We start from the raw sequence: 22770 nt of genomic DNA, 5'->3' as shown, positions 1-22770 counted from the left end.
TTTATCTGCTCGGACTATGAACTCTAGTCTAAAATAGTATGAAAAATCTTATAGATAACCTATACTGCCATATTACAAATACTGTAACAGCTATCAGTTACTTTCAGTTTAACAAAAACCATGGATCGGTTCAGTGAGTTGTTACGGTTTTGCTTTTTAATCCTGGTCTTTGGGATAAATAATTCTACGCAATTAGTTTACCCTTATGGACCAACAGCCGGTGATACACAGTTGCGAATGGGATATGAGGTTGCTAGCCCAGGCATTCCACTTAGTGTACCTGTGAAGTTCTATAATGAGACTTACGACACAATTTTCGTAAGTTATAAAAACATTGGAGTTGTTATATTTATCACATTAAAACCAATGTTAATCAGTTAAACATACATACCTATTAAACCTATTAGCTACATATGAGATTTTTTTTTTTTTTATTCCAATAAATTAGGTATAATTTAATAAGTTCAGAATGAGATTGAGATGAATATAAACTATAGTTGTTCTATAAGTCATGATAAACATTTAAATTTTAAATAAATAAAAGCATTTTTTAATTACAATTTAGTATTTTATTGCATAAAAAGAGCAATTTTATTAGGTACTAAGATACAAAATAACAGTAACTGAAAAAATTTAAAATAACTCTATTTTCTTATATTTGACACTCAAAGTAGGTACATAAACTATATTTATTTACAAAAATAAGTAATAATAATAATAAAGCATCAGATAAAACTATGAAATCAAAAATTATATTTTAATTTATAATAATATGATAAGAAATTGTATTCCTTTAGCAATGTTTAATGCATTGGTAAACTTTAAAACGTGTGCGCTGTTATGGATTTTGTTCAAGTTAATGACAAAGAAATATTCTCTAGTTCAGTTATTTGTTTTCAGAAATAAAATTAATGAATTAAATATTATATGGAATTGAATTAATCAAATGGTACAGGAAACTCTTTTAGTTATATCTTCTAATAGCTAATAAATCAAAGAAGAGGTCAAACAGTCAAAAACGAAAGATTATGTTTTTGGAAGTAATTACTAATTTGAATATATTATGTACCTACTTACCAGTATATTAAATTGTGAAATAAATTCGAAATCAGTAATGATTAATCATGTTTGCTAAACTATTTTAATTTTTCTATACGTAATAATATAATGTTACAAATTTATGTTTAGATAAAAAATGTACATAAATATTACGTAAAATAGGTATTAACGTAATTCATTATTATTAAAATTTCTATCGATTACTTATCGTATATTAGTTAACGTCAACATTTTTAAAAGCACTACCTATTACACCTTACACAAATATTCTATTAAAAAGACACAGGTAGACATATTATACAATATTATGGAGGTGCATTGTATTGAGGAAAAAATTGATTTAAATATACATATCTTTGTAGAATGTAGGTAGTTAGTAAAACATAAATACTAAATAGCATACAATTTGATCGGCAAAACGGGAAAATGTTGACGAATTTGCTTATATTTCATTGTTTGTATTGATTCGCTCAATTATTTCGGTAAACATAAATTATTAATAATTTCTTTTTTCTATCATAGACTATTAAGAAATAAAAACTTACTGAATTGATGGCTTTTCCTTCGTTTTTCCCGTATTCTCTAATACTGCTTAAATAAACATTAACTATACGGTACCGAGCTGAATTTTCTTAATATATATTTTTGTTTTGTCTTTTTTTTTTTTTAACTCGGCCTAGCTCGTTCTTTTAAGGAAAAAAAACATAGAAAACCAAACGATAACTTCGAATTACTATTATTTGTCGAACACGGTATTCACTTGTCAGTTTATTTTGCAATAACATTAAAATATCAAAATTATGTACGCTCGATCTCGATGGTAACTATTGAAGAGATTGCTCACATGTTCACGCGTCGAGTAATACTTTTGAATGGGATTTATATAAATACAAGCGTTTATAAACTTCAATCAATTTTAAGACGTCGATTTAGTTGGTACAAGTGTACAGTGGTATATTTGATTTATAAATAATTTTATTATAAGTAATAACGCAGTGCTGGTTATGGATTAAATAATCCTATCCCGTCTATTTTTAAATCATAAATTACCAGACAATGTATATATTTTTTAGTTGGTTTTGCCAGATCATATCTAATCAAAAAATATGGTGGACGGGTATAAACGGTTTTTAGTTGCTGGCTCGTGCTATATAGACAATATAGTGCACTGTGCAGTGTGCAGTCAGAAAAATTGTATGAGCGCTGGCTTATTTATTGTTAACTGCAATGGATAATAGTATTGTATTCATACCCCAAACAAATGTATTTTCAAATTTGTTTGTTCTTTAATGAATACCTACTAAAATACGTATTTTAAATCCTTTCTCAACTTGTTTGTGTTGCTCATGCCCTCTAGGTAAACATATATATATATATATATTTAAAATAAATAGCTAATTCTCAAGAACTCTTTCTTTTTATTCCAAACGTTTTATATTTTCAATTCTGCGAACACGGGAATGCTTGGAAAAAAGAATCGATCGAGTTGATTTACAAAGTAAACAGCGTGTTTTAGTGTTAGGTATGTAAAACTGTCGAAAGTATTTGAAAGTATCTAAAATGCTTTTCCGAGCGTCTGTATTTAAAAGTACTCAAATATTGATTTTTTTTTACCGAGTATTTATACACCTAAGCGTTTTTTAAATGCTTTTAAAGTTTTAAAAATAAGTATCTGTACAACTGTACGTACTCGAACGGGTGCCCGTTATAGAGTGTTTTTATAAGACCGCCTAAAACCGCGAATAAAAATCCGATCGTGAAAGATTGACATCGATATGATGATTTAAGATTTTACCAATTATTAATTTTTAACACCTCCCCGACGGCTATAAAACGCCGCACAGGTGAACAGCAACGGTCTGGTGTCGTTCAACAACGAGATGCCGACGTTCTACAACGTGCCGTTCCCGCTCGACTACCCGGCACTGGCCGCGTTCTACGCCAACGTGGACCTGCGCGGCAGCGGACAGGTGTACTACCGGGAAGACCGGGACCCGCGAACGCTGGCCCACGCCGACGGCCAGGTGTCCCAGTTCTACCCGCGGTACCAGGGCCGGTTCGCCGCCGCGTCCGTGTTCGTGGCCACGTGGCACCGGGTGGGCTACTACAAGAAGAACGCCGACCGGACCAACACGTTCCAGGTGGCCGTGGCCACCGACGGCCACGAGACGTTCGTGCAGTTCGCGTACCCGTCGCCCATCCAGTGGGTGCAGTCGTTTGGCGGCATGGCCGAAGTCGGGTTACCGGACGCCAAAGCCCAGGCCGGGTTCAGCGCCGCCGACGGGCGCATACACGTGCTCCGGGGATCGGGAAGCGATCAGATACACAACTTGGACAGGTAAGTGGTCATCTGATGTCACGCGCAGGTCATGACGCGTGCATATTATATCATAGGTACACCATAGGCGTGTGCACGGGCGCAGCAGATGCAGCTTCTTAGACTGCATCTACTCTTTCTATAACGCTAAATTTGTTTTTAGTTTTTCTGGGTGTTCGTGATACGATTATACTCTTTGTTTAAAATTAAAACCACGATGAAATAGATAATTATTTTTAGTGTTGACAAATATACAATGTACTTATTGGCTAAACATTTGCTAAAAATGTTCCTTAAAATAATAGTTATCAACAAAATAGAAATGTGTGCTGCGCCTGATCGGTACTTAACTCTGCGCACGCCTATGAGGTACACCCGTTTCGTAGTTTATCGCATATTACAATATTATAATACAGGCATGTGCAATGTTCCGTGGTAATAGGCAATACTTTTTATTTAAATGCCGAAGGTATAGAAAAAAAATACCCGAATATCGTATTTGCGTCAATATTATATTAACATAAATATATCATATATAATAACTTATAACATAAAACATATTATAGATTGAATTAATAAAACTATAATATAAATTATAAACAAAAGTTCGTATTACAAATTTACATTGCTCATAATTTCTTTTATAATTTATTATAATACTTATCGCAATTCGTGAGTTCCTTGAATTTGTACTATGCATACATTTTCAATAGACGACAATCAATATTATAGCTACCTACACGGCACTAACGAAAATTAGAGATATTATAATAATACATAATAAACTATGACGGTTACTATAAATGGGTTGATTAAAATTAAACGTATTGCACTTTCTTAATATACCAATATAATACCGTGTTTTTATTTCCTCCTTACATCGATTTGGCGCTCTTATATCAACCATCAGAATGATAACCTAACCTACCTGGAAAACGACGGCTGCATTGAAGTAAATCATTCATTCGTCGTCGTTGGATTATTCGAATAGATATTTGTGTTTTTCGAAACTAAAAACACTTTCATACGATTTAAACTGTAGGTGCCAGTTGGTATGGGTACTATAGGGTATTTTATAGATTTAAAACGATGTGTATGCAATACGTTTTCGATGAAGCAAAAAATCTAACTTCATCGGAATTTTAATACTGCTACTTTTTTTTATAAGATTGCCACATTTTTAATTTTTTTAATTATTAATGAGCGTTTAAAATTCAGACTAGCTGGAGTAGTGTGATGCAGGACTATAAATTTGGCGTGGCCCCTCACCACTTCACAACGCTCATCTTTAAATTTTAGATAATTCAAAACAAAAACCTATTTTCGCTTTAACTACCTCTTCCCACGATATATGCCAACTCACTCTTTGTTAATATACATTTTAAGTAGGTATTTTTCATAATACATAGTTCTACATAATATTATATACCTACTCGTAGTTATTACCTGTAGCAGCGATGGGCACTAAATAATACATGCTATATATATGCATGTATAACCTATACGTTGTTAAAAAGACGCAATTCACTCATGTCATTATAATATTTTGGTAAATCGTTAGTCGTTATACCTTAACGACTTTACTCATTAACTCATTTTTGTATTTTCAAATGTATATTTCGTGAAATCCAGTACATCTATTATAATGAGTACTATATACACGTTCAAATAATACACGTAAATTATAGTAATCAGTCAAATCTGCTTACACTCCATTTGAATTTCGCTAAATCTTAAATTCACCATCACTGCCATAAAATGTATATTCTACGACTTCAATAACATAATCTATTTAATATAATATATATATATAAATATATTTCTTGAACTAGAATTTTTAAATAAATAATTAAAAATAATAAAAATGACACTAAATGTTATCATAAAAATATAAAAACATTCAAAAAAATAAAGTAATTTCAAACTATAACTAAAAATATCATACATATAATATAGTATTTCAAGTATTCGACCATAATATTATGAACCATCAACAAATCATATTTTGGTCTAAATAGTGATATCTGTACATAATGATGACTACCGCACATTTATAAAATCCTATGAATAAATAAGTTATTTTTTCAAAAAAAAAAAAAAAAACTAAAATAACGAGTTCAGCCAAATATTTTTAATCAAATAAGAACCTGTACCCAAAATTTAATTGCACAATTTAATAATTTAATTTAATTAAATTAAAATATGCAATTAAACATATTTGTGTTTGATAGTATAGTTAGAATAACTTACAAATTGTTTTCTATAGTCTATACCAATTAACTATAAATTTAAGTATGCAATATCAACATAAAGAAATATTAAGTTCAGTAACGATTCCGGAATTAAACATCGTAATTAATATTATATACTATATAGATTAGATCATATAGATACATTACTCTTTTTAACAAAATATTATTAATAATCAACAAACGCATAAAGTAGTTTTCAGAAAGCATAAAAGTCCGTGGTAGACAGTACAGTGATATCGATAGAGTAACACAATAGTCACTAGTGTGTCTGCTGTCTAGTGATGTACAGTGTACGCAGCAGTATGTGTGTGTGTGTGAGCCTTAACTAACTTTTAATTGATCTAAATCAATATTTTTTCCATATTAAATTTCAATTTGTAGAGTTTAATTTATTATTTTTTAACTTTCAACTAAACTTTAAGTTATTTTTGAAGTTTTTTATTGTTGACTTAACTATTGATTATTAATTGATTAATAGTTATTATTTATTACCTGTTATTTAATCAACGACTTAAGTGCACTAACAATGATTAATTTTATTCATTAATTTGGCTACATCAGCTATTTAATTTTAGCGCATGCATCTACCTATAATTATTATTGCTATTATATCTCGTTATGTGAGTGTTTAAAAACTCATCAGTTATCTATATAATAACTTACTTAACATTTATGACGTTTGATTACATTGTTACATTTTTATTTTTGCTTTCGTCAACAAATTAACGATTTCGAATCATATTACTGTAGCATATTTAAATTTAAATAAATATTTGTTAAAGAGTGTAATCTCGTTAGGTAACTAATTAGTCAAAATTTATTATAAACGTTAAATTATAAACTAAAATAATGTTATCATTATTTCATTACAATAATTACGTGTTCGTATATACTATCTACCATTATACTATGGTTTATAATCATACAAATAATATAAATATGTAATACGCTCGTGTTTTAAATTAAATACAAGAAGTTTATTTATGTAGCGAATGTGAAAACATCTATAACTAACAATAGTCAACCGTTGATAAATAAATATCTAAAGTTCACAAAGTTCACTTTTTATTATTTATTATATTTTTAGTTTATATTTCAACTAATATTAAAGGTCGCGTAAAATATTGATGTTTTACTATTATAGAAGTATATTTTTTATTAATATAACCAACAGATTGGTTTTATAACAGTCATAATTTCTTTAAAAATCAGACAATCATATTAGGTACTCGATTAAGGTAAAATATACACTAATATTAGATTTTACACGTTATGTTTATTAACATTGTGAACTGAAATTGGGTATAATTTGAATATTAAAATGATAAAGAGAATGTCAATTACAAAAAATATTTAAAACATCAATAGATAATAGATGAAAAATTAAGGAAAGTATGGTTAATATTATGGTCTTAAATATTAAAATATGTAAATCTTCGTATAAATGGGCACTATACGATATTATTAAGTAAGATATTTATAATTATAATTATAATTTATAAAGGAATCGTACGTGTTCCGACACTGTGCTTTTGTATGAACATTAGATAGTGATACATTTTGTGTTTGATGGATTTAGTCCCAGAAACGAGCATAGTGTACCTACCAACATTTAGTACATCGCATAACATAGATATGTATCAACGGTATTGTAAGTCATCATTGCGGCAGTAAATCTAGAGTTTTCTTTTCAAAATATTATTATTCGTTCACATTTATAGTATACGTATAATATTGTATTACATATGCATATTGTATACTATTAGATTTATTGATTGATCTTGTCTATGCATAGATGGAGTAACACGGACGCGCCGGGTATTTGGTTGTATCGTGTGGGCAACATCGGACCAAATGAAAACGTAGAACCACCTGAATTTCCCGGAAGCGTTCGACCAGGTACTTTATTATGTAGTTACATAATATAGTTATTATGTCGTTTTGGTGAAACAAACCATATACTCAGATACTCAATGGACATTTATAAATTATTTCCCAATTTTATTCAATCTCATTGTTGATATCGAATAAAGTATTGTTATTTCCGAAATAATCAAACAAATAAAATAAATGTGAAATTTTTTGGGCGTTTTTGGAAATGGAAATTATTAGAGGAGGCCGAGCTTTCGTAAGCCCACCCATTTTTATCTATTGTCTGTGACTTTGATGCTATTTCAAATTCCGATACGGTGGTTATTACAATATTATATTATGTTCCAGACGAAGGTTTAACTTGCGCAGTAGCCGGAGCTTTGTGTCATAACCAAGCGTCATGCGTAGATTATGAACAAGGGGATATGTGCTGCATATGCAAGCAAGGGTACTTTGGCAACGGCGTGACTTGTATCAAAGAAAGTAAGTTGGATCTTAATTTAATTATAAATCATTGTAATTTATCAAACCTATAGGTAGCTACAATCTAGGTATAATGTAGTGTTCGAGTTATCTGATGGTCATCCTCGATAAAAAAAAAAACCTCATCTACTCGTAGATATCTACATTTTAAAATTTATCTAGATAAATTTATTTCGAAACAATAAATAATATCCGTGAACGATTTTGAACAGTCGCGAACGAATTAAAAATAATTAACAGCATTTAATAGCGTTTTATTCAAATATAAATAAATGAAAAAATTCCAATTATAATATTGTGTTATTTTATGCATCGCGCGCAGATGTGCCAGTCCGCGTCAGTGGAAAAGTCAGCATAGACGTCAACGGGATTGTCATGTCAGAGTCGGATTTACAGGCTTACGTGGCAACGATGGACGGCCGCGTGTACATGGCCATTTCGGAAGTGCCCGTCAACTTGGGTTTCGAGTTGCAATATCTATCCTCGTTCCCATCAGTGGTCGCTTGGCTTTTCTCATTACACTCGGAAAACGCGTACAACGGATACCAGTTAACAGGTTAGTGCGATTGGGCCGTGTATTATTATTTATCACATTATATGTTGAATTACCTATATTATATAAATAGATAAATAACAAAAATATAAGCTAACGCGTATTTCGTCAAATTGTGTTGTAGTCTGCAGTATACCTACTACTGTAGTAATATTTCCCAACTTTGAAGAGTTTTATCATGTTTAAAGATAAAAAAACTTAATTAAAATTAAACTCAAACCGGATGCGTCGTTTTTATATGTATAATAATGTATATTACCAAGCACTTGAACCATAATGTATTTTCGTTGGTATAGTATGTAATGTATTATCGACAATTATTATAATTAGCACTGACCTCTTTTAATAATGAAATAAAGATTTTATGAAGGAAGTAACTTATAATTTTGAGAATAAGTACTTAATAAACGTAGAAAACGGAAGTATGATTAATATAGCCATGGAGTGATAAATGCTTATATGGGAGAAAATTTGTCTAAACAAATTAATTGTAATATACAGTTAAATTATCATTCAAATTTATTTTCACGTGCAAACTACTATGGGCTTTTTGAGTTACGTATTTCATTACCAGCGCAGTATGGGCTTTTATTATTATTACATATTTATATTACAGAAAAAATCCCCGTGATTCGATAATACTATATCTAAACCCCCTACGTTTTAAACAGCTCTCTCATTCTGTTGGACTATTGTTTTAAAACAAATTCAAGTTCAATTATGTTTGTTTGCACATGATCAATTCCGTTTATGCGTTAAATTTAAAAAAAATACTATGAAGTATTAGTACCTAATTACAAATAATACGTTGTATTCAGGCTTGGGCAGTATCTTCGATACAAGTATCTTAGATACGTATCTTAGATACATTTGTATCTTGTATCTTGTATCGCGATACAATTATATGAAGTATCGAGTATCTTGTATCGCGATACTTCAAAGCAAAGTATCTTGTATCTAGTATCTCGATACTGCATTTTGAGTATCTTGCCCTTGGAAATTATTTTTCAGTACCGATAAATCATAAAATAAAGTTATATATAATATATGTGATATATATAGATATATATCTGTAGACTGTGACACACGTATATTGAATTGGATTTTACGTCTGTACCTTATTAGATATCCGTAATTTTACATACGAGTAGGTATCAATATGAACACATAGTTTGCTGCCACTCAGAAAATTATTTTCATGTATTACGTATTACACGAATTCTCTTTATGACAGTATTACACAGCTTTTGAAATACAAAGACAAATTAAATTTAGTGTTAAAAGAATTAAATGTTAAATATACTTTAAAAGATATAGATTTGGAATATTTAGAGGAATTAGCTGCGTTGTTAAAGCCTATTGCTGGTGCCTTAGACTTTTTGCAGAGTGAAAATCAATGTTACTACGGTCAACTTTTACCCACATTATTTTCACTTAAAACTAGATTAGAAATGTTAAAAGAAAAAAATTTTCGTCATTTAGCTAATATGATAACACCGTTGGTTAATTCTTTAGTAAAACGATTTAACGATTTTTTTGAATTATCTCCCAGTATAAATGAAGCTATTTTAGCAACTTGTTTCCATCCATGTTTTAAATTAAGATGGATCTCATATGAATATGACCACGAAAAAAATAGAATTCAAAACCTATGTATAAATGCTGCAGAAAATATTTTTAACAATGATGTTACTAATAACTCAAATTATAGCGATGAAGATGACGAAAATTTTATTGTTTTTTCATCGCAACCAGTTGCTAAAACCATTAAAAAAGCTGACTTGGAAGTAGTAACTTTTTTTAATGATAAGAGTAAATCTTTAAATATTCTTAACAATTATCCTAATGTAAAAAAAATTTTTATTAGATTTAATACTAGCTTGTGCTCTTCAGCACCCGTAGAACGAATGTTTTCCATGGCAGGATTTATTAATAATCCTACCAGAAATAAATTATCTGATTCAACTTTTGAAAAACTTGTATTTTTAAAAGGAAACAAAGATAAATTATCTTTATAATTTATCTTTGTTTCTTAATTGTTAAAAATTAATGACGTTATGTACTATTTAAATTAAATTCAGACTGGCTTATACTCTTATTTATTATAATATATTAGGATTTAGGACATTATGTTATTACTAAAATTATTTTTATTATGTATTTATATAATTTTTAATGTAGAATTATTATTTAATTGTTCTGTAATTGTATTGTGATTATTTTTGCATTGTTGACGACAACGAGATTATGTAATGTCGTAATTGATTTATTTTATTATTACTGAATAAGTGTCAATTTTTATTATTTTATTTGGTCATCCCCATAATAATAAATATATATATTTTTTTAAAAACAGTGAATCATTTTATTAAAATGTATCGAGTATTTAGTATCGAGTATCTAGTATCGCGATACTCTAAAGCCAAGTATCGAGTATCTAGTATCGCGATACTCTATAGCCAAGTATCTAGTATCTTGTATCGCGATACTCCAAAGCAAAGTATCTTGTATCTAGTATCTCGATACTGCTTTTTGAGTATCTTGCCCAACCCTGGTTGTATTATAATTACATGAAATATTTAATATATATTATAACGCGTATGTCAATATACAGGAGGAGTGGTCAACTACACTTCCGAAGTGACTTTTCCGGGAACCGAACACAGAATAACCATTCATCAACGGTTTTTCGGACTTAATTCGTTCGATCAATTGATAATGGACGCAACCGTACAGGGAACAACGCCTCAAGTCCCATTGCCACATACCAGATTTACATTACCCAACGACAATCATCAGCAATATACGATCGCAAACGGTGAGTGAAATAACATTTTAATATTATAATCTGCGGATGCTCTGTGTAGTTTTAGGTTAATGTATACGTCTCGCGATTTATAGAAATTATAAATGATCAGTTTTATAATATTTTTCAAAATAGGTAGGTACCCACGTTATTGCGTCTAACAAATTAAAAAAACAATTTGAAGAAATTTGTTATTAAAATCAAGTAACAAATAATATTAATAAATTATTTTTCGATGAAATATTATGTCCGTTAGTATAGGGATGAACCAAACTACTCAGATTGAATCAACACTCAGAATGCGTTGAAATCCTAGACCTTAAAATAATAATTATACTATATAATGTTTGAATATCTACAGGTAATATATGATAGTTTTATAATATTCTCATACAAAATTTTGAACAGGTCGTATGCACTCGTATTACACGTACAGGTACAAACAAGAAGGGTCAGATTTCGAACAGCAAGTGACCGTAGCACAAAAATTCGAGTTTTCTCAGCCATGTAACAAAGCCGCCAAAGGATTTACGTCGTTTATGTTACAGAATTCCAAGGCTTTCGCTTATTACGAAGAAAAAGTAAAAATTTTGAGACTAGTCAGCACAAACAACATATTTCTGCCGTTCGGTAAGTAGTACTAAACTACTTAATTAATATTTATAGTTTTTCAACTTTAAATATTTTTTGACATTTTCTATTGGCTAAAATGAGCTTAGGGAATTAAGAAATACATATTTTTAGTAAAAATTCGTGATCAAACACCATCAAAATAATAATGTAGTTTTAATAACGGGAAATGGGTAGATGAATTATTTGGTAGAGAAAAGTGTTCTCTACTCAAGAGTGACAGAGGCTCAAGGGCACTTTTCAATTAAATCTCCCGAATAGGTACTACTTAGCACTATAGTCATTGTTATAATAACGATGTCTAACGGGGGATAACGTAGATATTCACGACAAGTCGTTACAATATTATTTAATTTATTGTTGTATGCGGTATACACGAAATTCTCGTATGGATACATAGAAGATACGCAGGACCCTTGCAGCGACGGACACGTGAAATGTGTTGCGAACAGTACGTGCGTCAGGGAGGGAAGTACTTTCAGATGCGAATGCAATCTAGGGTATGTATACCATATACAATATTATCTAACTCATACCTACTTATAACATTATCATTAATCATATTTGTAATGGCAATGCAACTACACGATTTAAAATAGGTAATGCAATATATATTATTACACACAACGGTTGCAGAATATAATATATATTATATTCTTATTAAAATCTGTTCTTATAATATATTATATTTTAATTGTTGTGGTACTTGAAACACATTTATTTTTTGCTTAGATCAATTATTATATTATAAAATTACACTGCTTTGAAAAATAGTGATTTTCTTAAACTCCGTAATAAAATCTGACACAAAAAAATTATTAAAAAAAAAAAATCACTGTTCAATGGGTTATTTTTAATCATAACACGTATGTTTGTGATATTTTACAGATTCCGTTCATTGTACGGAACCGAATCCGGATGTGTAGATATCAACGAGTGTCAAGACAGGATCGATCGATGTGATCCGAACGCCATGTGCGTTAACGAAGTAGGGACCTATAGCTGTCAGTGTAAACTGGGATTTGAAGGAAATGGTTATTATTGCGGAGCTATTACTGTAGCTCCGAATACGGGTAAATATCATTGCATTTTTAATCTTATTTTTAAGAGGATTTGATACTGGCCTTTTCAAAGAGTTTTTTTATAGGCAATTTTTTTTAAGAATGTAGGTACGTGTAGCTTATATAATACAAAGTGCGTAGCTACTGATAATTTTATTCATCAATCATTAGTGTGTATAACTATTAATATTACTATACTCTACAGGAGCGCGTATCAATAGCATACTAATAACAAATATTAAGAGGATGACAGAGGACTATTTATTTTCTTTATCTGACCAACACATATAACATCGCACAATTGCAGCAAAACCAATTTGATGTGATTAGCTTTAGTAATTAAAGTTCATTGCCCTATTTGGTATCAAACTATTAACTACCTAGTTTTATTTATCTATTTATCAGATAAAACCACTGAAAATATTTAAATTCGTCACAAAATTTATTTAAAAATGTTAAATAAGTCATCTGATTATCTACACTATCTTTTTAATTCAAGATTATTATTTAATGAAATTTTGAAGTGTTTGAGTTCAATTAAAAAAAAAAAAAGTTCAAGTTAACTTCATAGTTTTACATTTATTAATTTTCATAAGTTCTGTCTCATTAGATTACTAAAATAGTTTTCAACTGCCATATAAAATAACAAAACTGGGATGTAAAATATAAAATATTTATTACCAACACTCTGGATAGGGGTTATATTTAAAAATGTATGGACGTGAACGTTGGAATTTGAATATTTTTTTTAGAACCAACATCGAGGGCTTACAACGTCGAGAATAGTGTTTGTGATGTACCTGATAATATCAGCACTTGTTCCTGTATCCAAGGGTAAATTAATCGTTTATTTATTAGGAACTATAATTACGTTACAAATTATTTATAACGTTTTTAAAAATAAGCCATAATAATGTACTCGAATTATTTTTAAAAAGAACTTTTATTTAACACAGTAGATTTTAATACACAATAGGTATATTTAAATTTATAGTTTCACAACATTTTCTTGGATTAAATAGTATACAATTGATATTTTGTCGACTATAGTTATGAAATACGATTGCTGTCGAGCGATTCCACCAATTTCGAGTGCATAGACGTCAATGAATGCAGTATACCAGAAGTCTGTCACAGGGATAGTTATTGCACGAATTATCCGGGCACCTACGAGTGTACTTGCAACGCGGGTTTCATAGGCGATGGGCTTAGGTGTTTACCATTATGTAAGTTCATAAAGAATGATCCGTTGGTACACACATTTTTCAATTAAATTTTATGTTTTTTAAAAAAGAAATAGTATTTTTAATAGGGTACAACAGTTTAATTGTTTTCATCATATTATTTACAAACTTCTTTGTATTTAACAAATGTTAAAAAAAAAGTTAAAACCATTATTATTTACAAAAATTAATTATTTCAAACTTTATTAATGACTAATTGTTTTCCAAAAACATAAAAATTTACTAAGAAAACTAAGATAAATACCTATAATACAGCAACGATAGTATACTCCATAGTATACTTCTACTATTAATGACATAATTTAATAACAAATTGTTTATAGCTCCTAGATGCCGGTTGGAAGAACATAGATACGTAGGAGGTCAAGGGTGTCCTGTGGAGAAAACTTGCATCAATGATTTATGTCAATGTCCGTCATCATACGTTGACGTCGGACAATATTGTGTGCCCTATGATGATGTTTCAACTGTAGAACCAGAAATCACAGTAACAGAATCATCGAGTGAGTCTCGATCTAACAATTAATGTTGTTAATCAAATATGTTACTAATGTTCAAAATGTTTGTAGTTTCGTGTGCTGAGATCAACACATGCCACGCTCATGCCCAATGCAACTTTATAAGCTCTCAACAACGACACAAATGTCAATGCAATCCGGGCTATGAAGGAGACGGATACGAGTGTTCGATTATTGGTAAGAAAACAAAGAATAAAAAGTATTATTAATTTTAGAAAAAAAAAATTAGTTAAAATAAATTACATCAGTTAAGCTAGGGCTAGAATATTTATTACTGTTCTTTGGTCATTTTTTTTTCTTAATACTTAGGTTTATAAATTCTACTATAGATTTTCATACCCATTCATACATATTTCACTTTTAAATAGGTACTAATCGATATCTACTTTTCATTTATAGTAATAGGCGCACAAATACCCCCACAGATACAAAGAAAATATTTACTGTTACACAATTATTTTACAAATTCTACAGTATGATGCATCATGATTAAAAATAGTTAGTATTCTTAAACATTATAGTAAATTGGGACAATAAAGCAAATTACACGTTTTATTGACATTTGATAACAATATTTTCATTGATAGTTGAGGCATAAAATGATTAAAATTTGAAAAATAGATATTAACTTGAAAGGATAAAAAAAAAATTTGGATTAAATCTTAAAGATAATACTAAAAAAGGTATTTAAATATTTTTATAACATTGAGAGTAGTATTATAGTTTTAAGAAAATATTGTTATAAAATGTTTTATACTCTATAATTATAAATAAGTTATAAATAAATTAGTTTAAAAAAAAATTCATTAAATGTAAGTAGGCCAGACCCACTCTACGGGGAGTTATTATTTTTTATGTTACAAATCGGATAAGTTAGTACATAAAAACATACTATATTTAAGAAAAATTATTATTTTTATCATACTTAATTTTGCATAGTAATTTAAAATGTTATTTTATAATTAGTATTATTATTACTATATATGAATGTTATATGTCCAATTATTGTCCATGATAAAAACCACCAAGATGGCACTACAGACCCCAATATGAGTATCGCAAGCTATAGGTTTAAGAACTGCTGATATAAACAGTTTATATTTTAATTAAATACATAACATATTTTATATTAAAAACTTAACTTGCTGCAAAAAATGATTTAGAATTATCGTGTTCAAAATCAAATATCTGTGATATACATGCTACCTGTCAGACAATTGAAGGTCATTCAATATGTGTATGCAATAATGGATATGAAGGAGATGGTATAATATGTACACCAACTGGAGAATGTGTAGCAGACTCAAATTGTGGCCCGAATGAAATGTGCACATATAACGAAACCAGTTATATATATAGCTGCAAGTGTTTGGAAGGTTATCAAAAGCTTGACAACAAATGCCAAAGATCACGTAAAGGAGTTATACATTTAATTTATAATAAACCTCCAGTAATGTAAGATTTTTAATCAATTTCAGGCTGTTCATATGAATGTCACAAATATGCTAGTTGTGTACAAGGAGAAAGAAATAACTACGCATGTCGTTGTCATAACGGATACACAGGTAATGGTGTTACACATTGTGAACGAGTAATTGAAACTGGCTGCACAGAGAATTCGTGTCCACCAAATACCGAATGTAACAACATAGGAAATACATTTAAATGCTCTTGTGCCCAGGTAATAAATAAAATAGGCTATTTTATTGATAAAATTAAACAATTTTCTAATCTAATCTTTTATTTTTTGAAGGGATATACAGAAAACTGGTATGGTTCAGAGTTATCATGTACAGAGACCTGTTTAGTAAACACCAGCATTTGTCATCCATCAGCTCAGTGTACGATTGATACTTCAGGACATTATATTTGTCAATGTAGACAAGGATACATAGGAAATGGCTATTATTGTAAAGGTAAGACAAATAATTTAAAATTATATATAAACATAATTAACATTTATTTAAATTACAATAGTTTGTTAATAAAACATCAATTTATAGCATCTATAAAACAAAACATTAAATATTTACATAAAATTTATGTATCAAAAAAATAAATTATTATTTTTTTTGTAGCCAAGTGATTAGCAAATCACTTCTGCTCAGACTTATTTTACCCTTATATTTAAGTATCATTTGTTTTAAGAAAATAAAAAAACAACAAAAGAAGACATTTACTTACTTGTAAATCAAGGGATGGCAACATTGCATATTCCAACAATTCCAAACAAAGCAAGAGGGGATTATCCAATTCATCTGCAATTTGATAAAATAGCTATTGGTAAGCATTAAAAATAAAGTACTATTAAAATAACAAATTATGATGTATAAATATTAAAAATTTAGTATTATTCTACATGCCTAGTTGGTAATAATAAATTATTTTTTATTTCAAGGTTTAGCAGTTGATTGTTTAGAAGAGCAAGTGTATTGGAGTTACATAGCAGACCGGACAATTAAGTCAGCTAAACTGAATGGCTCAAATGTGCGAGAATTTATTACTACTGAAGCTACATCAACTGAAGGATTAACTATTGACTGGATTAATAGAAACATTTATTGGACAGATTCTGGTTTGAAACGAATAATGAAAGCAGATTTGTCTAATAAAACCCATACGACGATAATAGCAAACTCTTCACTGAGTAATCCTCGAGGAATCGCAGTTCATCCAAACAGAAGGTAGTATTATTATTAATATAAAAATAAAAATAATTTAATAAAATAATTGATGTTTTTTATTTATGGTTAGAAAATTATTTTGGTCAGACTGGAATAGAATTAGCCCTAAAATTGAATGGTCTGATTTGGATGGAAGCCAAAGAGAAGTTTTTGTTCAAGGACCTAACGTCAAATTACCAAACTCTTTAGCTATAGATTGGTATACAGATGAAATTTGTTGGGCAGATGCAGGTTTAAGAAGCATAGGTAATTATGATTGTAAACTAAATTTAAAAAAAAAAAAACTATTTATATTTATATTATAAAAATTGATACTAAGCAATTTATAATTTACCATCTAATATTATTAACATATATATACATTTTTTAGTTTATAAATTAAGACTAAGTGATGTACATGAATAATAACTAAGTTTTAATTATTTTTTATTTTTATATTTTAGAATGTATTGGAATAGAGAGTCGATTACAACGTACTGCTGTTGCTAATTGCAGTTATCCATTTGGATTAGCCATTACTAGAGACAATTTTTATTGGACTGATTGGATATCGTAAGTGTTTCCGTTTTTTTAAAGTTTGACAAAACATAAAATGATAAAATATTTATACTTTAGAGGGAAAATTGAATTTATTGGAAGAAATGAAAAAGTGAAGAAAGAAAATCTACCTGTACCTCTACATGGTAATGGTAAATTGTACGGAATTGCAGCAGTTACCGGAAAATGTCCCTAATATTTAAGACTGAATAAAAGTGATTAGCAAAACTTTGTTTAAAAAGTCCAATATAAACAATAAGCCATATATGGTAGCAGAACTTCAGTCTAATGTGTTATGTCCTAATAATAATTGTATTAATAATAAAAAAATAAAACATATACCATGTTTAGATTGGTTTATATAATAGAGTAGTAACATATTTTTTACGATATCTGTGTGTTGCACTCAACACCATGACTCCATCTTTAATTGAAAGAGCATACAAATGGTTGAGCATCACATGGTTTGGTTCTGGTAAAAGTGTTGGTTCACACTAAAACACAAAATTATTTATAAAAAAAATATTACTTCATAGAGTGATAATAATTACCGAAACTGGAGTATCTTTGTTCAATATCACTTGCAGAAGATGTGGTGGTAAAATTGGTGGTCCAGAAACTTTCTGCCAAGGAACTGATGAAGGAATATCTTGAGAAAACCCACCTAAATGTATAAAATCGTATAAAAAAAAAGTGTTATAAATAGGTTCAGATGATAGATATTCATTTAAATTTATTATATTTTTTTTTACCATTAAAAAAAAAAAAAACAGGTAATTACTAGGTTTACTAGGTTTTCTAAATATTATATTTCAATTTTTAAGTATTCATACAAGTATAAATTATAAACCAGAAATTTAATAAGACACATAATTATTGTTATAATTTATAGCCTTGAATTAATTTGTTTAATTTTGATCAACAGAATTTTAAAAAAATAGTAGTTAATATTCTATATACTTTTCCAAAATAAATTTTTCACAAATAATCAATTATCTATAAATTATATTATGATTTAATTTTTATTCTAGGGTTTGATTTATGCAGAAATTTTCAAAAGGTATAAATTATAAAAAATTCTTAATCAACTAATGAAAAATATAAATATTAGGAAGTAACTTTTACATTCTAGGCTAATTGTATTTTATAAATTGAAATTTTAATGATTTTACTATAAATTTAATAATTTAAATAAAAAGCATTGAATTTTCAAACATTTTTTTTTAAGTACCAATTTGTCTTAATTCTTAATATATTGACTGATAATATTTAAAAACTTTAAAAAAAGTTAGTTTCTGAAATAAATATGTTGATTACTTTTTTCAATGCCATTTTCATCGACTGAATCGACATCTAATGCTTGAAAAACTTCAAAGTCTGTTTTCTTAACTACTACTTTGTTATTTGTTATACCTGGATCACCTTCAATCATGCTCTGCAAATAAAAATCAGGTAATTTAACAGATTTTTTTCAAAATACTGCAGATATGAACTCACAACTTTAGTATCACATTGCCAATTTCCATCAACGCAAAACTTATAATGGTGTTCACCTTCTGGCAAGTCAATTATAGTTACAAAATCATTGTGACTGGAATCAGAAATTGATAGTATATTATTTATATATTTTTAAAAGAAAAATAATGTGAATTATACATGGCATGTAGAATATATTTAATTTATGATAAGATAAATTCTATAAAATATTAGAATATGTATTTGATGTTGAACAGTGGTTCTTAAGCTGTGGTCCTCCCAAGGGTCTGTTGTACTATTATTACTTGAGCTTTGAGCATTTTATTTCTATTTATTCCCACAACTTATTTATACAGTTTTTCTGCTGTAGAGCTATGTTCAAATTAAAAACAAATTTTTAAACTGCATACAAAACATAAAATCCAAACAACGATATTAAGGATTTTGAGAAACCAGATGTTACAAAATTGATGTCTGGAATACAATATCGCCCGTTAAATTGAGTAATAGAAATTAAATTTGTAAAGTAAATTAAAAAATTGAATATTAAATTTCTATTTAAAATTAAGAACATATATTAAAAATAATTATTCAACTTATACGCTTTTGTGGATCTCTGAATATGATTTATAATATTAGTTATATAAAAAGATTTATTTGAAAAATAATTGGGAAGATCAAATAGATCAATTTTCATCAGCCGTTTGCGTCCTTCAAAATTTAAACACCGCTGTTTGATAGCGTGATCACTGATCAACTTTTTTTGCATGTTAGCATCTATGTTTTGGCCTTCTTTTCAAAATTGTATACGAGTTAGAGATGGAACTTCAAGTTTTTTCTTTCTAAGTAATTTAAACTTTCAAACATTTAAAAATTTAAAAATATAATATTGAAAAATAGCACAACTACTGTTACATTTAACAAAAGAAAAAAAAAATTAAATTTAATATGTTCTGTTAATTGAACATTTCAAACTATCTGATATTCAAATTCAAACTCAAAATGTTTTCATAAATTTGATGTGATTGAGGATTTAACTTTAAAAAATTCAAGAATTCATTCACACTCAATAACCAATAATAAAAACTAAAAAGTAGTTTTAATTTAAAATAATGATATAGGTAATCAATTAAACATTTGTTTAGTCAAAATAATGATTTTTGTTCTTCGCGGTAGATATAAATGAAGACACATTTAAGATTTAATCCAATAATAATTGATTACATTTTATAGATAAATTAGAGTTGTTTTTAAAACTATAGATTATAAATTTTTAAAAAATTAAAATTATATGTTAAAAATATTGATACTAAAATGTTAATTATATAGGTACCTACCCAGATTAATTTTCAAAATTAAATTTATGTCAATAAAAGTTGATGTAAATGTAAATGTCAATAAAAGTTGATGTCAATAAAACACACAATCATGTGTTGATCTATACAAACAAGTAACATAAAAAATTTGTTTTCAGCAGACTCAATTTTGTTTTTTTAGCATTAATGTTAGTTATTTGTTACGTTGTTTTATTTTGAAGTTAAATTTTTTCTTATGTATTACAGTTATGTCAATGTTTTGGAAATTAGAAATATTGAATTTTATTTTATGAACCTTGTAAAAAGTCAATGAATATATCAACAGTAATTACATCAAGTATACTGTATACTGTATACATCAAATATATTGATCCAATGTTTAGATTTTTCTACTCAAACCTTACTCTCCCTCTTAATGATCAATGGTAACTACCTACAGTGAACAAAATTTAAGTTTATGATTTGTTATACACATAAGTATGGATGTATAAAACGATATAGAAATACCTTTGAACCATTGGTATAGGTTTCCACTCAGAGAATGTGCCACTGATGAACACTTGTTTGCCACCACCTTCCCATCTAAACACTGTCGGTAACATTTTATTTTCAGTGTCACTTTCCGACATTGAATGTGGAATACCATCGGTGAAATCATCGTCCTTATAAAATAAGAAAATTAAATAAAATTAAACAATAGGCAGATTAAAGAAAAATATAATATTCAAAGTATACAACAAATGTGCCTATCAAACAACTGTTGTTGACATACATTTGGTTTAGATGAACTCTGAGGGAACAGCGCATTAGTGTCGTGTAGCCCAATAGAATCCGAAGTTTTATCAAACACAAATGCTTGACTTTGCACTTCTTTTGTTGGCGAGGAAGGAACGATCAAACCCGCCGACTTGTGGCGCTGATTGCCACTAGTGTTGCCCATAACCGTACACAATAGGCACTACTGTCAAAAGTAATGTATATTATTATAACTTGCCGCTACTCGTAATTCTCTTGACTTTTGAGCCTTTGAAACGCGAATGTAGTTCGACGCGACAGTTTGACGTTTACTAGGAATTATAGTTGTTTTAATTGTACGTTTTAATTTGTTGATTGCGCGTCATCGTTATCGTACCGTCCATCGAATACGATAATTAACAGTTACAAATGCTGTGCGAGTGAGCAAACATTAAAAAATGAACATGAAAACAAAAACATTTATAAAATTAAAGCACAATACTGTAAAAAAAAAAAAAAAATAACAAGAGAAATGTTCGTCTTAATCTCTTATCAAAACCACGGCGCCATCATCATAAGGTCGTTTATGATTACAGCTCACAGTGATCACTGTTGGGTACGTTCTACGGTTTTTTTTATTATGCGTAACAACTATATAGCCAGACGAGTTTCGTCGTCACGTTTCCGGTAAAATGTATCCTCTGGGCACCGAGCCATCAAATCTGTCCGACAGGCGCAGTTTTCGCTGTTGTCAATACTCAGTGTCTCAGTAATCAGTATACCTATAGTACCTACACTTATCTACGCTCACAAGTCAGTACTCGGTAGTGGTCAGCGCTGGTGTCTTGGCGGTCGTCGTTTATCGAACTCTTCCAAAATTTTTTTTAAATTACCGGCTGGATTTACGTGCCTATTATTTTATACTTTACACTCCTCGAACGACGTGTTAAAACAACGCAAAGTATTAAATGTAAACGTATTTTTCTTATACAAGGCCACTCACCGAAGTATCGACTCCACCGCAATAAATTGTAATTTTTTATACATTTATTTCGAACGTAATTAGTGAAATTTTCGCTGATCCGATGTTTCTTCCACGATGAAAACGACAGGTTAAAAAATTACACAGATTACAATTATGCACATGTAACAACGGGAACTTCGTGTGTGGAATAACACTCAACAATATTGAATGTTAAGTGTTGCGCGATTTTCCCAACACAATTC

At 29.0% G+C, this 22770-nt stretch overlaps 2 protein-coding genes across 2 annotated transcripts; one reads left to right on the top strand and one right to left on the bottom strand.

Moving 5' to 3' along the window:
- Window positions 1-112: 112 nt before the first annotated feature.
- LOC112600126 (nidogen-2-like) lies at window positions 113-18355 on the top strand. Its single transcript, XM_025347293.1, has 21 exons — window positions 113-318; window positions 2904-3397; window positions 7424-7527; window positions 7849-7983; window positions 8306-8539; window positions 11151-11354; window positions 11751-11972; window positions 12373-12472; window positions 12861-13045; window positions 13786-13867; window positions 14084-14259; window positions 14601-14780; window positions 14847-14972; window positions 15959-16207; window positions 16274-16476; window positions 16549-16711; window positions 16944-17078; window positions 17194-17479; window positions 17550-17725; window positions 17923-18031; window positions 18095-18355. Exons 1-21 carry the CDS (start codon window positions 121-123, stop codon window positions 18210-18212), a joined length of 3879 nt encoding a protein of 1292 aa, XP_025203078.1. The 5' UTR covers window positions 113-120; the 3' UTR covers window positions 18213-18355.
- Window positions 16797-22248, bottom strand: LOC112600139 (5'-AMP-activated protein kinase subunit beta-1). Its single transcript, XM_025347303.1, has 7 exons — window positions 21581-22248; window positions 21316-21470; window positions 19514-19607; window positions 19334-19451; window positions 18568-18680; window positions 18359-18510; window positions 16797-17053 (listed from the first exon to the last, which is right to left on the bottom strand). Exons 1-6 carry the CDS (start codon window positions 21746-21748, stop codon window positions 18364-18366), a joined length of 795 nt encoding a protein of 264 aa, XP_025203088.1. The 5' UTR covers window positions 21749-22248; the 3' UTR covers window positions 16797-17053; window positions 18359-18363.
- Between the last annotated feature and the right edge of the window lie 522 nt (window positions 22249-22770).

The sequence above is a fragment of the Melanaphis sacchari genome, unplaced genomic scaffold, assembly GCF_002803265.2.
Source record: "Melanaphis sacchari strain LSU unplaced genomic scaffold, SCAv2.0 Contig0_pilon_pilon, whole genome shotgun sequence".
NCBI lineage: Eukaryota > Metazoa > Arthropoda > Insecta > Hemiptera > Aphididae > Melanaphis > Melanaphis sacchari.
This window is presented reverse-complemented; position numbering and strand designations above follow the sequence as displayed.